This window comes from Oncorhynchus nerka, linkage group LG15, assembly GCF_034236695.1.
Source record: "Oncorhynchus nerka isolate Pitt River linkage group LG15, Oner_Uvic_2.0, whole genome shotgun sequence".
In the NCBI taxonomy this organism is placed as follows: domain Eukaryota; kingdom Metazoa; phylum Chordata; class Actinopteri; order Salmoniformes; family Salmonidae; genus Oncorhynchus; species Oncorhynchus nerka.
Genome location: NC_088410.1, coordinates 20,094,422 through 20,110,140, shown reverse-complemented (window position 1 = coordinate 20,110,140; position 15,719 = coordinate 20,094,422). Strand labels below are relative to the sequence as shown.

At 44.8% G+C, this 15,719-nt stretch overlaps 1 protein-coding gene across 4 annotated transcripts; it reads left to right on the top strand.

The window, feature by feature from the left end:
• Positions 1–15,218, top strand: LOC115118394 (uromodulin-like). 4 transcript variants are annotated; one of them, XM_065001228.1, is made up of 12 exons: positions 9–106; positions 272–349; positions 6,340–6,429; positions 6,778–6,874; positions 9,673–10,476; positions 10,814–10,900; positions 11,369–11,556; positions 12,626–12,777; positions 13,189–13,437; positions 13,693–13,843; positions 14,511–14,586; positions 14,772–15,218. In XM_065001228.1, exons 4-12 carry the CDS (start codon positions 6,811–6,813, stop codon positions 14,789–14,791), a joined length of 1,791 nt encoding a protein of 596 aa, XP_064857300.1. In that variant the 5' UTR covers positions 9–106; positions 272–349; positions 6,340–6,429; positions 6,778–6,810; the 3' UTR covers positions 14,792–15,218. The 4 variants fall into 4 exon arrangements, with proteins under 4 accessions (XP_064857299.1, XP_064857300.1, XP_064857302.1 ...); XM_065001230.1 differs by lacking the exon at positions 6,340–6,429; XM_065001229.1 differs by lacking the exon at positions 272–349 and having other exon boundaries at positions 16–106.
• Positions 15,219–15,719: the final 501 nt, after the last annotated feature.

The following is a 15,719-nucleotide window of genomic DNA, read 5'->3' as shown; positions in this document are numbered from 1 at the left end:
CTAATAGCCACACGGCTCCCCCTCCCCTACTACCATTGTATACTGAAAGCCTAATGCTCCACTCTGACATTCGTCCTCTGTGAATGGCACGCTAATACAACTTGATGTAAGTAATGCAAGGCTGTTGTCGTAGAGACTCCACAGAGATGGTAGTTGTTGGATTAAATGATATTTTACTAACGATGAGGTTTAAACTAAATCAAAACGTCTAATCTATTCTGTACCAAATAGCATGTGAACAAAAGTAACCCATTAAAACATATATTTTAAGGTTCTTGCTTGAGCTGGAGACTTCTGTGCAGAATGATGACAGCAAACTGGTTGTTTCTTCTGTTGGTGATAATCTCAGGTAGAGAAGAATGGTATTTCACATGCTGTAGATGATAAGATTGTCTGAGGTTAATAGGGATGCTTGTGGGGAAGTGTGTGGGATCGAGGAGAAGGTGAAAGGTGCAGGCATTCAAAACTACTTTTGTATAGATACAGATTCTGTAATAAGGATCATCTTGTTCTTGTTTGTTGTCATTCAATGAATTTGACGTACTGTATTTAGGGTGAATTGTAATTTATACGTTTTCAACCTAATATAGTTGAGGACCTTCCACCTCTCTCCATTGTTACTGTTGGTTGAGGACCTTCCACTTCTCTCCATTGTTACTGTTGGTTGAGGACCTTCCACTTCTCTCCATTGTTACTGTTGGTTGAGGACCTTCCACTTCTCTCCATTGTTACTGTTGGTTGAGGACCTTCCACTTCTCTCCATTGTTACTGTTGGTTGAGGACCTTCCACTTCTCTCCATTGTTACTGTTGGTTGAGGACCTTCCACTTCTCTCCATTGTTACTGTTGGTTGAGGACCTTCCACTTCTCTCCATTGTTACTGTTGGTTGAGGACCTTCCACTTCTCTCCATTGTTACTGTTGGTTGAGGACCTTCCACTTCTCTCCATTGTTACTGTTGGTTGAGGACCTTCCACTTCTCTCCATTGTTACTGTTGGTTGAGGACCTTCCACTTCTCTCCATTGTTACTGTTGGTTGAGGACCTTCCACTTCTCTCCATTGTTACTGTTGGTTGAGGACCTTCCACTTCTCTCCATTGTTACATTATACTCAATGTGGGTGTTGCCTTCAGGCCCTTGTACTGGGACTGGGATTCAATCCAATTCAACACACGACAATATACATCATATGATAGCTGCTCTAAAATACGCCTTGGATTGAATCCAGGTGTGTGTGTGTGTGGCAGTGTGTGTGTGGCAGTGTTTGTGTGGCAGTGTGTGTGTGTGTGTGGCAGTGTGTGTGGCAGTGTGTGTGTGTGTGGCAGTGTGTGTGTGTGGCAGTGTGTGTGTTGTGTGTGGCAGTGTGTGTGTGACAGTGTGTGTGTGTGGCAGTGTGTGTGTGTGGCAGTGTGTGTGTGTGTGGCAGTGTGTGTGTGTGTGTGTGGCAGTGTGTGTGTGTGTGTGTGTGGCAGTGTGTGTGTGCGGCAGTGTGTGTGGCAGTGTGTGTGTGGCAGTGTGTGTGTGGCAGTGTGTGTGTGTGTGTGGCTGTGTGTGTGTGTGTGTGTGGCAGTGTGTGTGTGGCAGTGTGTGTGTGTGTGTGTGTGTGCTGTGTGTGTGTGGCAGTGTGTGTGTGGCAGTGTGTGTGTGGCAGTGTGTGTGTGTGTGTGGCAGTGTGTGTGGGGCAGTGTATGTGTTGTGTGGGGCAGTGTGTGTGTTGTGTGTGGCAGTGTGTGTGTGTGGCAGTGTGTGTGTTGTGTGTGGCAGTGTGTGTGTTGTGTGTGGCAGTGTGTGTGTGTGGCAGTGTGTGTGTGTGTGTGTGTGTGTGTGTGTGTGTGTGTGTGTGTGTGTGTGTGTGTGTGTGTGTGTGTGTGTGTGTGTGTGTGTGTGTGTGGCTGTGTGTGTGTGGGTGTGTGGCAGTGTGTGTGTGTGTTGTGTGTGTGTGTTGTGTGTGGCAGTGTGTGTGTGTGGCAGTGTGTGTGTGTGGCAGTGTGTGTGGCAGTGTGTGTGGCAGTGTGTGTGTGTGGCAGTGTGTGTGTGTGGCAGTGTGTGTGTTGTGTGTGTGGCAGTGTGTGTTTGTTTGTGTGTGTCCTATTTCCTAACTCAGTTGTGAATGTATTTAATCAGACCACTAAGATTAACCAGTAGGTTACATTTTATGATGTTTTTGAGAATGGAGCAGAGGATTGTTTGTACAGCATTAGATAAGAGTTTCTTGCAGGAGGAGATGCGTAACTGACTGATTACAATTACACACATTTATTGTGTGTGTGTGTGTGTGTGTGTGTGTGTGTGTGTGTGTGTGTGTGTGTGTGTGTGTGTGTGTGTGTGTGTGTGTGTGTGAGATTATCATGGGAAGATTATCATTATCATGGGAAGATATTGGGTTCTCCAATAAATGTAACTTGATATCAGTGACAGCATCTTTCCAGGGGGTGAACTGGTACATCAGGCTGCCTCACCCTACAGAAACAGGAGATAGACTAGTGTCCTGTCCAGGGGGTGTACTGGTACATCAGGCTGCCTCACCCTACAGAAACAGGAGATAGACTAGTGTCCTGTCCAGGGGGTGTACTGGTACATCAGACTGCCTCACCCTACAGAAACAGGAGATAGACTAGTGTCCTGTCCAGGGGGTGTACTGGTACATCAGGCTGCCTCACCCTACAGAAACAGGAGATAGACTAGTGTCCTGTCCAGGGGGTGTACTGGTACATCAAGCTGCCTCACCCTACAGAAACAGGAGATAGACTAGTGTCCTGTCCAGGGGGTGTACTGGTACATCAAGCTGCCTCACCCTACAGAAACAGGAGATAGACTAGTGTCCTGTCCAGGGGGTGTACTGGTACATCAGGCTGCCTCACCCTACAGAAACAGGAGATAGACTAGTGTCCTGTCCAGGGGGTGTACTGGTACATCATTCTGCCTCACCCTACAGAAACAGGAGATAGACTAGTGTCCTGTCCAGGGGGTGTACTGGTACATCATTCTGCCTCACCCTACAGAAACAGGGGATAGACTAGTGTCCTGTCCAGGGGTGTACTGGTATCAGGCTGCCTCACCCTACAGAAACAGGAGATTGACTAGTGTCCTGTCCAGGGGTGTACTGGTACATCAGGCTGCCTCACCCTACAGAAACAGGAGATAGACTAGTGTCCTGTCCAGGGGTGTACTGGTACATCACTACAGAAACTGACTAGTGTCCTGTCACTGGTACATCAGGCTGCCTCACCCTACAGAAACAGGAGATAGACTAGTGTCCTGTCCAGGGGGTGTACTGGTACATCAGGCTGCCTCACCCTACAGAAACAGGAGATAGACTAGTGTCCTGTCCAGGGGGTGTACTGGTACATCAAGCTGCCTCACCCTACAGAAACAGGAGATAGACTAGTGTCCTGTCCAGGGGGTGTACTGGTACATCAGGCTGCCTCACCCTACAGAAACAGGAGATAGACTAGTGTCCTGTCCAGGGGGTGTACTGGTACATCAGGCTGCCTCACCCTACAGAAACAGGAGATAGACTAGTGTCCTGTCCAGGGGGTGTACTGGTACATCATTCTGCCTCACCCTACAGAAACAGGAGATAGACTAGTGTCCTGTCCAGGGGGTGTACTGGTACATCAGGCTGCCTCACCCTACAGAAACAGGAGATAGACTAGTGTCCTGTCCAGGGGGTGTACTGGTACATCATTCTGCCTCACCCTACAGAAACAGGAGATAGACTAGTGTCCTGTCCAGGGGGTGTACTGGTACATCATTCTGCCTCACCCTACAGAAACAGGAGATAGACTAGTGTCCTGTCCAGGGGGTGTACTGGTACATCAGGCTGCCTCACCCTACAGAAACAGGAGATAGACTAGTGTCCTGTCCAGGGGGTGTACTGGTACATCAGGCTGCCTCACCCTACAGAAACAGGAGATAGACTAGTGTCCTGTCCAGGGGTGTACTGGTACATCAAGCTGCCTCACCCTACAGAAACAGGAGATAGACTAGTGTCCTGTCCAGGGGTGTACTGGTACATCAAGCTGCCTCACCCTACAGAAACAGGAGATAGACTAGTGTCCTGTCCAGGGGGTGTACTGGTACATCAGGCTGCCTCACCCTACAGAAACAGGAGATAGACTAGTGTCCTGTCCAGGGGGTGTACTGGTACATCATTCTGCCTCACCCTACAGAAACAGGAGATAGACTAGTGTCCTGTCCAGGGGGTGTACTGGTACATCATTCTGCCTCACCCTACAGAAACAGGGGATAGACTAGTGTCCTGTCCAGGGGGTGTACTGGTACATCAGGCTGCCTCACCCTACAGAAACAGGAGATTGACTAGTGTCCTGTCCAGGGGGTGTACTGGTACATCAGGCTGCCTCACCCTACAGAAACAGGAGATAGACTAGTGTCCTGTCCAGGGGGTGTACTGGTACATCACTACAGAAACAGGAGATAGACTAGTGTCCTGTCCAGGGGGTGTACTGGTACATCATTCTGCCTCACAGAAACAGGAGATAGACTAGTGTCCTGTCCAGGGGTGTACTGGTACATCAGGCTGCCTCACCCTACAGAAACAGGAGATAGACTAGTGTCCTGTCCAGGGGGTGTACTGGTACATCAGGCTGCCTCACCCTACAGAAACAGGAGATAGACTAGTGTCCTGTCCAGGGGGTGTACTGGTACATCAGGCTGCCTCACCCTACAGAAACAGGAGATAGACTAGTGTCCTGTCCAGGGGGTGTACTGGTACATCATTCTGCCTCACCCTACAGAAACAGGAGATAGACTAGTGTCCTGTCCAGGGGGTGTACTGGTACATCAGGCTGCCTCACCCTACAGAAACAGGAGATAGACTAGTGTCCTGTCCAGGGGGTGTACTGGTACATCATTCTGCCTCACATGGTTAGGCATAAAGTAGGCAGTGTGGTTGGTCTTCATTTAAAGTTATGGTTAGACATAAAGTAAGCAGTGTGGTTGGTCTTCATTTAAAGTTATGGTTCGGCATAAAGTAGGCAGTGTGGTTGGTCTTCATTTAAAGTTATGGTTCGGCATAAAGTAGGCAGTGTGGTTGGTCTTCATTTAAAGTTATGGTTCGGCATAAAGTAGGCAGTGTGGTTGGTCTTCATTTAAAGTTATGGTTAGGTATAAAGTAAGCAGTGAGATTGGTCTTCATTTAAAGTTATGGTTAGGCATAAAGTAAGCAGTGTGGTTGGTCTTCATTTAAAGTTATGGTTAGGCATAAAGTAGGCAGTGAGGTTGGTCTTCATTTAAAGTTATGGTTCGGCATAAAGTAGGCAGTGTGGTTGGTCTTCATTTAAAGTTATGGTTAGGCATAAAGTAAGCAGTGAGGTTGGTCTTCATTTAAAGTTATGGTTAGGCATAAAGTAGGCAGTGTGGTTGGTCTTCATTTAAAGTTATGGTTAGGTATAACGTAAGCAGTGAGGTTGGTCTTCATTTAAAGTTATGGTTAGGCATAAAGTAGGCAGTGAGGTTGGTCTTCATTTAAAGTTATGGTTAGGCATAAAGTAGGCAGTGTGGTTGGTCTTCATTTAAAGTTATGGTTAGGCATAAAGTAGGCAGTGTGGTTAAGGTTAGGTTTAAAATCAGATTAGAAGAAGAAACATTTTTGAAAGAGGCGAGCTTCTGACTTTACCACCATAACGACCGATAGGCTCCCGCCCAATGGGCCCTTCTGGCTCCGACCAGTATGACCTATGGTCATGACTTATTATCAATGACAGACCAACATAACACTCTGAGTGATGAGCTCATTAGTTCAGCTCCATACAGGTAATAAAGGGACATTACACCTTCAACTGAAAGGTTGTCAGACGTTTTCAGACTTCCAAAGTTAACTCATGTCAGAGTGAATGGAAGAGATCAGCCTTGGAGAAACCCTTTGGATTGAGGCATATGGCATGATCTACACAACCAATGTTGTGGGTTCCATCTTGAAACCTTGAAACCAGTCTACTTTTGAGGTCTGAAAGTCTTTAATTTACGAGTGAAATGTCCCTTTAAAGCCGTGTTTCCCAATCCTGGTCCTGGGGACCCAAACGGGGACACATTTTTCCAATGTGCTAACATACCTGATTCAAATCACATTTGATTGATGGTGAGTTGATTAGCTGAATCAAATGTGTTTGGTGCTAGGGCAAAATGTAACCCCCCCCCCCCCCTTTTGGTATTGGGAAACACTGCTTTAAACAATACACTTTATTCAGTTGTTCAATGTTTCAGTGTCATCACCATGGGCACATTGGCACAAGGCTAACTGGCATAGATTATATTTCTAATAGTTCATTAGTAATGATTAATTAGTAACTCCGTTAAAAACAATATTCCTTTTACTGTAGTCACATGATGCGCCCCACCACCCCCCCCCCCCTGAAAACCTACTGGATATATTCTCTAGCTCAATGGTCAAATCCATCATATGCTGATTGGTAAGTGAGCGATGTCTTTTTCCATAGTTTCAACTATCTCTTATTCCTTCTGCATGAAAATACGTCACCTTTTATTGTTTGATTTTGCCACAATTGAAGTGAATTCAGGAACTCAGGATGTGGAAGTTGATCATTTGTTATTTTTAAACGCTTCTTCAATTATAAAACTAAAACTTGTTTGTTTCGCTCGTTAGCCTTTATCATGTTTTGACCCTGATGGAGACTTTTAGGCCAAAATACGTAGGTTTAAAAACATTTTTTAATCAACTTCCTCTGCCGGAAGTGCTCCCTTTGGCTATAACTGTACCAAAATAAATCAATACTATTTTTTTATTCTTTATTTTCCAGCCGTGTGTCTGATCTGAAGAGAAGCTGAACAGAATGATGTCATCGGGTGTTCTGATGGTGCTCCTGTTCTTTAAACATGTTACTGCAGACAGCTCAGGTAAAGGGTTGATTCTCATTTAGGGAACGGAATGAGAGCTTCACACAGAATACTGTTGCTCCCCAGTGTAAATATATATATAGCTGCTCCCCAGTGCAGGTTATGGGTGATGCTTTGTGTGCAAGAATAAAGCAATGGGGAGCAGCTATATATACATATATACTGTATATATAATAATAATATAATCATATAATAATACTGAGGTAAAGGAAGGAGAGGAATATGTTATTATATTATATTATATATATATATATCCCTCTCCTTCCTTTACCTCAGTATTATTATATTATTATATTATAAGGAAGGAGAGGAATATATTATTATATTATATATATATGTATATATATATTCCTCTCCTTCCTTTATCTCAGTATGATTATTTATTAACTCAGCATGGTATTCGTCAAATGTAAGATGTGCATTTAACCTTCTTTATTGCCATTTCAAGACGTTGGTTTGAGTCCCAAATGGCTTCCTAATCCCTATGTGATACACCGTTTTTGACCAGAGCCCTGGCACTATATAGGGAACGGGACGTCATATGGGATATTGTGTTATTGTGTTAAAGATCTGGGCAATAATTAACCACTCCTGATTTAAAAATGATGGAACTTAAAATGTTTCTTTGAGACTTCACCTCTTTTCTTGTCAACCGCAATGTGTTTAGATTTATTTTAAAGATTCAGACTTTGCTCTTCAATAAATATTCAACGGAACGTGACAGGATGACAAAAATGTCATATTCTGAATCAGCTGACGATAGAGAACAAGTTGTTTTTGTTGTTCTGTTCCGTTGATTTCAATGGCTTATTGTCTGTGTACTCAGAGCTAAGGGACTGTCTTAAAAGTGCAAGTGATTAACTGAAAAATGTCTTTGCAACCACATGACTTAGACATCTCAAACCAACTGTAATAGGTTCACTATGTCATGTGGTTGAGAAGATATTGACATTTTTTCACATGCAATAGTAGGTGTTGCAGTTTTAAGATGGTCCCTTAATCCTTAAAGCAGTGGAGGGCTACTGCTGTGTTCATGTGCAGGAAATTCAGACATTTCTGACTGGTTGTAGTTTTTCACATGCCGAGTTTAATGAATCAGCAGTAGGATACACAGCATAGATTTAGCCTCCAAAGAAGGATATATGACAGCGAATTTCATAAATAATGGACTTGTTCCCTGTCTTCAGATGATTTAGAACATGTGATTTCTATCATTCTGGAACGTTCCTTTGAAGGGGCATTGATGATTAAAGTCTGGATCATCAATATAAAGCTTATTATAAACCAGGTAGTTCGGGTCTTGGATGCCGATTGGCTAAAAACAGAATTCCAGCCGTATGTTAGGCAATATACCAATGGTATAACGCAAAACAATTTGTTTACTGTTATATTTATGTTGGTAACAGGTTTATAATAGCAATAAGGCATCTCAAGAGTTTGTGGTGTACAGCCAATAAACCACTAATAAGGGATGTATCCAGGCACAGGAACAGCCCTTAACCATGGAACATTCTTAGAAAATAGGGTTCCAAAAGGGTTCTTTGCAGAAGGTCAGGGTTCTACCAAAAACCATTTTCATCTGAAGAACCCTTTTTGGAAGACGAGGGATTTTTTTTTGTAGACCTCCACAAGTCTGGTTCATCATTGGGAGCAATTTCTAAATGGTGGAAGAGGACTCCAGTGGCAACCTGTGAAGCTCTGGTGAACTCCATGCCCAAGAGGTAAAATGATGGTGGCCACAAAATATTTACACTTTGGGCCCTCAATTTGGAAATGTTCACTTTGGGGCCACTCAACCTTTTGTTCATCTTATTTTGTGTGTTGAGGGGGACAGCAAATGTACACTGTTATACAAGCTGTACTGACTTCAGTGTTGTCAAAAAGATATACTCAAATATTTACAAAAATGTGAGGGGTGTACTCACTTTTGTGATATACTTATCCACAGTAAAAGCCCTGATTAAAACATTTGTGGACAGGAAGAAGTTGTGAAAAAAACCTGACTCAGTTTCTGTCAAAATGTAACACAATTCACCCAATGGCTTAGGCTGTAAACGTTAGACCCAAGTTAAACCATTTAAAGACAATGCTACAAATACTAATTGAGTGTATGTAAACTTCTGACCCACTGGAATGTGAGAAAGAAATAAAAGCTGAAATAAATCATTCTCTCAGCTATTATTCTGACATTTTTTCTTAAAATAAAGTGGTGATCAGACCTAAAACAGGGAATTCCTTACTAGGATTAAATGTCAGGTTTTGAGTTTAAATGTATTTTAGGCAGCAGATGTGAAGGTTCTTAGGCAGTGCCTGGATACAGCCCCTAGCAGTGACATATTGGCCATATACCACAAACCACTGATGTGCATTATTGCTATTATAAACTAGTTACCAAAGTTATTATAACAGTAAACAAGTAATTTTGCATCATACTTGTGGTATATTTAAGCAATAAGGCACGAGGGGGTGTTGTATATGGCCAATATATCACGGCTAAGGGCTGTTCTTAGCCTGTGGTATATTGGCCATATAACACAAATCTTCAAGGTGCCTTATTGCTATTATAAACTGTTTACCAACGTAATTAGAGCAGATACCACGTCTGTCATCCAATCAGCATTCAGGGCTCTAACCAACCCGTTTATAATGTCTGATATTCCACAGCTTTCAACCAATCAGCATCCAGGACACAAACTACCCAGTTTATAACGGCCAATATATCACACCTCCTCGGGCCTTATTGATTCAATTGAATGTAGTGTCTTGTCATAAGCTTTATGGGGGAATTGTTTTCTCAGGTACGGTTGTTACCAGTTGTGAGGCGTGTCATGACCAAGCCACCTGCCTAGACTCACCTGTGGAACGTGAGAGGGGAGATGCTTTCCAAACCTGGTCCGTCATTTGCACCTGTCAAGATGGCTTCGTTGGCGACGGCATCACCTGCTACGACCTTGAGTTCTGCGCTAAAGGCTCCTGCTGTCGTCAAGGTTACGGCTGGTCCTCGGAGCTGGGCTGTGTGGACGTTGACGAGTGTTCCCTCCCAGACCAACCCTGCAGCCCTCCTCAGGTCTGTGAGAACACCCCCGGATCCTTCAACTGCCTGGTGCCTCCTGAAGACGACCTCCACTCCAGTCCTGGCGACTCCCGTTCAGTGCAGTTTCAGTGCGGGGGGAGACGGTGTCCAGTGGGAGAGGACTGTATCAGTGTTGGTGGAACGTCCCTCTGTGCAGACCCCTGCCTGCACTACACTGTACTGAATGACGACTGGCGTTCCACCACCAACTACGGTCCAGCTAACGGCTACCACTGTGACTCGTCTGTCAACTGGCAGGGATGGTATCGCCTGTTCCTGGGGAACACCAGTGTTCAGATGCCAGAGAGGTGTGTGGAGAAATACATGTGTGGGACGGAGATCCCCTTGTGGCTTCCATTAGGTCATCCCCAGCTGTTAGACGGGGTGGTTCAGAGGAGTGTCTGTGGACACTATTATTATGACTGCTGCTACTGGAGGCAAAATCCCATCCATGTCAAAGCCTGCTATGGAAACTACTATGTCTACAAGTTTGTCCCTACAACAACATGCAACATGGCCTACTGTGCAGGTATGACATCATAATGTCCTTGTCACTGTGCAGGTATGACGTCATAATGTCCTTGTCACTGTGCAGGTATGATGTCATAATGTCCTTGTCACTGTGCAGGTATGACATCATAATGTCCTTGTCACTGTGCAGGTATGACGTCATAATGTCCTTGTCACTGTGCAGGTATGACGTCATAATGTCCTTGTCACTGTGCAGGTATGACGTCATAATGTCCTTGTCACTGTGCAGGTATGACCTCATAATGTCCTTGTCACTGTTTCTTAAAGACATCAAGAGTGTTCAAATAAGTAGACATAACAGAGTCATTTAACAACACTACCTCTGTCTCTTCCAGACGTCAACACCACGGTGTGTTCCACATGTGGAGTGTTTGATGCCTGTGTGAGAGACAATGAGACCACCTGGAGATGTGAGAGGAAAGGTGAGTGCTGAACAAATATAAACTGTATGGTCAGATCGGTCTTTCTTTCAAACACTATGAAACGCAGAGATTTAGGGGTGAAATGATGCATCTTTAAGAGGCGTGCGTATCTTTTAACCAATAAGGTCAGAGGAGGCGTGGTATATTGGCCATATGTCACAAACCCCCAAGGTGCATTATTACTATTATAAACTGATTACCAATGGAATTAGAACAGTAAAAATAAATGTTTCCTCTTACCAGTGGCTTTCAGCCAATCAACATTCAGGGTTCCAGCCCTGAATGATGATTGGTTGATAAAGGCAGCTTGGGGGTTTGTGGTATATGGCCAATATACCACGGCTGAGGGATGTATGCAGGCATTCCGTGTTGCGTGGTGTATAAGAAGCCACACAGAGATCTCAGTCTCACACATGTACCTGTTCACACACCTTATTGCTTAAATAACCTCCCGAGTTCTTTACTTAGCTCCAGAGCTGGTGTGTGGGCGGAGCCTCCTGAAGGTGGGCCTTCCAAATGTTTACCTGGAGGCTGCTGGTCTGGATGCTTCCTCTGCCCACCTGGCTGACGGACGCTGCTCCGCCCACGAGGATCGTAACGGCTCAGTGTGGTACCAGGTGGAGCGACGGGAGGGACACTGTGGAAACACTCTGGAGGTGAGAAATATTTTCACTTTATGTTCAAGAAGGTTCTATATTGCTGCCCCAATATTTTCCCTGGAGACGTTTTGTGAATTATTACTAAACACACACTTTAGTTGGTTCACATCTTACTTATGGAACAACCTTCAGAATAACCTACAGTTACATTTGACATTTAGCAGCCACTCTTATCCAGAGCCACTTGCAGTAGTGAGTGAATATACGTTGATACTTTTCATACCGGTCCCTGGTGGGAATCAAACCCACAACTCTGGCGCCATACTCTACCAACCGAGCTACGCGGGATGCAGTGGTGCCTTTCATACCGGTCCCTGGTGGGAATCGAACCCACAACTCTGGTGCCATACTCTACCAACTGAGCTACGCAGGATGCAGTGGTGCCTTTCATACCGGTCCCTGGTGGGAATCGAACCCACAACTCTGGCGCCATACTCTACCAACCGAGCTACGCGGGATGCAGTGGTGCCTTTCATACCGGTCCCTGGTGGGAATCGAACCCACAACTCTGGCGCCATACTCTACCAACCGAAACTACGCGGGATGCAGTGGTGCCTTTCATAATGGTCCCTGGTGGGAATAACCCACAACTCTGGCGCCATACTCTACCAGAGCCACGCAGTAGGATGCAGTGGTGCCTTTCATACCGGTCCCTGGTGGGAATCGAACCCACAACTCTGGCGCCATACTCTACCAACCGAGCTACACGGGATGCAGTGGTGCCTTTCAGTTCAGACTGTTGGTGGAGGAACCTCTGCTTGTTTTTTCAATTGTGTTTTTGTATTTTTGTGTTTTCTATGCTCCTGCCTTGAAGTATGTGTGTCTCTAACGTTTAATGTGTAATAGCTGCTGGTCTTGTCACGAGACCTTGGTCTCAATAGGACTCTTTAAATAAAGGTTATGTAAATAAATAGGGCTGAAGACGTCATGACATTAGTGTTAACGGTGGTTAATTGTCAAACAAATCACTGTGATTTCACGGTAGTCTACACATCACTAATGCAAGCAGGCCTAATAAATGCATGAATATGACATATTTCTTAATCCCCTCCTCCCTTTTTCCCAGACAAACACCACCCATGCGGTCTACTCCAACAGCTTATTAGTTTATCCAGTAGATGGGAGGAATGGCTCCCGACCCTTCGGCTTTCCCTTCTCCTGTGTCTATCCTCTGGAGACAGAGAGCAGTCTGGATGTGGCCATCAGACCTCTCCCACTGTGAGAAGATATGCAGAAAGTCCATTCTGTTTATTCTGTTGTCGTTGTGCAGAGGACACTATTATTTAAAAAAAAAAGTGATATCTAGAACCTAAAAGGATTCTTCGGCTGTCCCCATAGGAGAACCCATAGGAGAACCCATAGGAGAACCCTTTGAAGAACCCCTTTTGGTTCCAGGCAGAAACCTTTTGGTTTCAGATATAATTATTTTGAGTTCCATATAGAACCCTCTCCACAGAGGTTCAACCTGGAACCAGAAAGGGTTCTCCTATGGGGACAGCCAAAGAACCCCTTTGGAACTGTTTAGTCTAACAGTGTCATCATTATGAACATTCAACTGTTATTTTAATGTTCATAAAGTTTGATTTGATTTGTAGCTTCACCTCTTTGTACCTTTGTACCTGTTCACAGAACTGATCATAAAGTTGTCCGAGTCGGTGCCAAGGCCAAGGCCTCCATGTCTCTGTACCGCGACTCCAACTACACACAGCCTTACCCAGCTGGTCAGCCAGTCACCCTGATTGCGGGTTCCACCCTGCACGTGGGCGTGTCCGTAGAGGAGTCCGAGGCAGAACGTTTTGTTGTTGTTCTAGAAGACTGCTACACCACGGAATCCCCCAGCCCTGATAATCTCCCACAGACCTACATGATTCAGGACAGGTCCATGACTCTGTTCATCGGCTGTTTGCATGGCCATGTGTGTTTGTTTTGTGTGTGAAGTGTGGTGTGTTTGTTGCTGTGTACGGTCTGTGTAGCCGTGTACGGTCTGTGTAGCCGTGTACGGTCTGTGTAGCCGTGTACGGTCTGTGTTGCCGTGTACGGTCTGTGTAGCCGTGTACGGTCTGTGTAGCCGTGTACGGTCTGTGTAGCCGTACATGCCTTGAAACCTTTGCTGTTTCTTGGCTCTTCTCCCAGGTGTCCTACAAATCGTACCCAGGTGACAGTGGAGGAAAGTGGCTCGTCCCTCAGGGCTTCGTTCTCTGCTCTACTGCAGGGGGAATACCATTACATCTTCCTGCACTGCAGCCTCAGCCTGTGTGACCAGGGGAGCTCCTCCTGCACTCCAGTGAGTCCTGATGTTCTTCTCAGACTCATTTAACTCTCTCCTTGGGCTTTCAGGTCTCTCTGACTTAGTGGTTGGTCTCTGACTCAGTGTTTTTCTGACTTAGTGTTTGGTCTCTCTGACTTAGTGGTTGGTCTCTCTGACTCAGTGTTTTTCTGACTTAGTGTTTGGTCTCTCTGACTTAGTGGTTGGTCTCTCTGACTCAGTGTTTTTCTGACTTAGTGTTTGGTCTCTGACTTAGTGGTTGGTCTCTGACTTTTAGTGTTTGGTCACTCTGACTTAGTGTTTGGTCTCTGACTTAGTGTTTGGTCTCTCTGACTTAGTGGTTGGTCTCTCTGACTTAGTGTTTGGTCTTTCTGACTTAGTGGTTGGTTTCTCTGACATAGTGTTTGGTCTCCTTGGTGTTTGGTCTCTCTGACTTAGTGGTTGGTTTCTCTGACTTAGTGGTTGGTCTCTGACTTAGTGGTTGGTCTCTCTGACTTAGTGGTTGGTCTCTCTGACTTAGTGTTTGGTCTCTCTGACTTAGTGTTTGGTTTCTCTGACTTAGTGTTTGGTCTCTGACTTAGTGTTTGGTCTCTCTGACTTAGTGTTTGGTCTCTCTGACTTAGTGGTTGGTTTCTCTGACTTAGTGTTTGGTCTCTGACTTAGTGGTTGGTTTCACTCTCTACAGGTGTGTTCCAGGAGGAGATCCCGCTCTGTGTCCAAGTCCATCCGCCTCAAGCCGCTCACCATCGGGCCAATCACCTGTAAATATTTTACTTTAGTAATGACTTACATAGTTTATGAGCTAATATATTGTAGAGATTTTGGACCGAAATGTACAGTAGTCGGGAAAAGAACAAAAATTAATGGCCGATATTCTGGTCAAAAGCACTCGGCCGTCGTTCTGGTGTGTTTCCTCTCTAACAGTCAAATTCTCTTTGACCCCCAGGGGCCCAGAGTCTGGAGTGAGCCTTGGGAACCCCCCCAGGGGCCCAGAGTCTGGAGTGAGCCGTGGGAGCCCCCAGCATGTCATATGAAGGATGGGGTCCCTCCTGCACTACTCCCCTGATCTCCATCCCAACCTACAGCCCAGTGTAACTTTCAAGGGCACAGAAATACTTGTTTTGATTCTAGTAATGAATTTATGCACTACAGTGTGATTTCATTGTACTGTGTATGTTGTATACACATAGACTTGCATTGTTTTAGGACTGATCATTTCCTCAAATCATTGTGTAAGTTCCAACCAAGCCTGAGTTGCTGTGTGTGTAAGTTCCAACCAAACCTGAGTTGCTGTGTGTGTAAGTTCCAACCAAACCTGAGTTGCTGTGTGTGTATGCTGTGATTTGATGATAAATAAATAACTAAACTAAATAAATAAGTCTGTATGATGATGCTCATTGTCTAATGATTGTCTATTTAACAGGTTGTAAACATGTATTTATTGTAAGGCAGGTTAAACACATATTTACAAAAGGCAGAACAATGTGTGGTTTAGTACTAATTGACCATAGCAGATTTTAGGAAAACTGGCTAAACTTGTTAAAGACAAGTGACATTCATGATATGTATTTAGTCAATGTACTGAACACTTCCTAGGTTGTTTTACCAAAGCAGGAAGACTGATTGGTGTATTGAAATAGTGCTGTTTGTTCCACTGTAGAATAACACAATGAAAGTCTTCAGAATGACCATGACAGTTTGAGTAGTAGTTTATGATGCTCCTTTCTTATGACTCCATGGTTACTGTTGGTTGAGGACCTTCCACTGCCCTCCATTGTTACTGTTGGTTGAGGACCTTCCACTTCCCTCCATTGTTACTGTTGGTTGAGGACCTTCCACTTCTCTCCATTGTTACTGTTGGTTGAGGACCTTCCACTTCTCTCCATTGTTACTG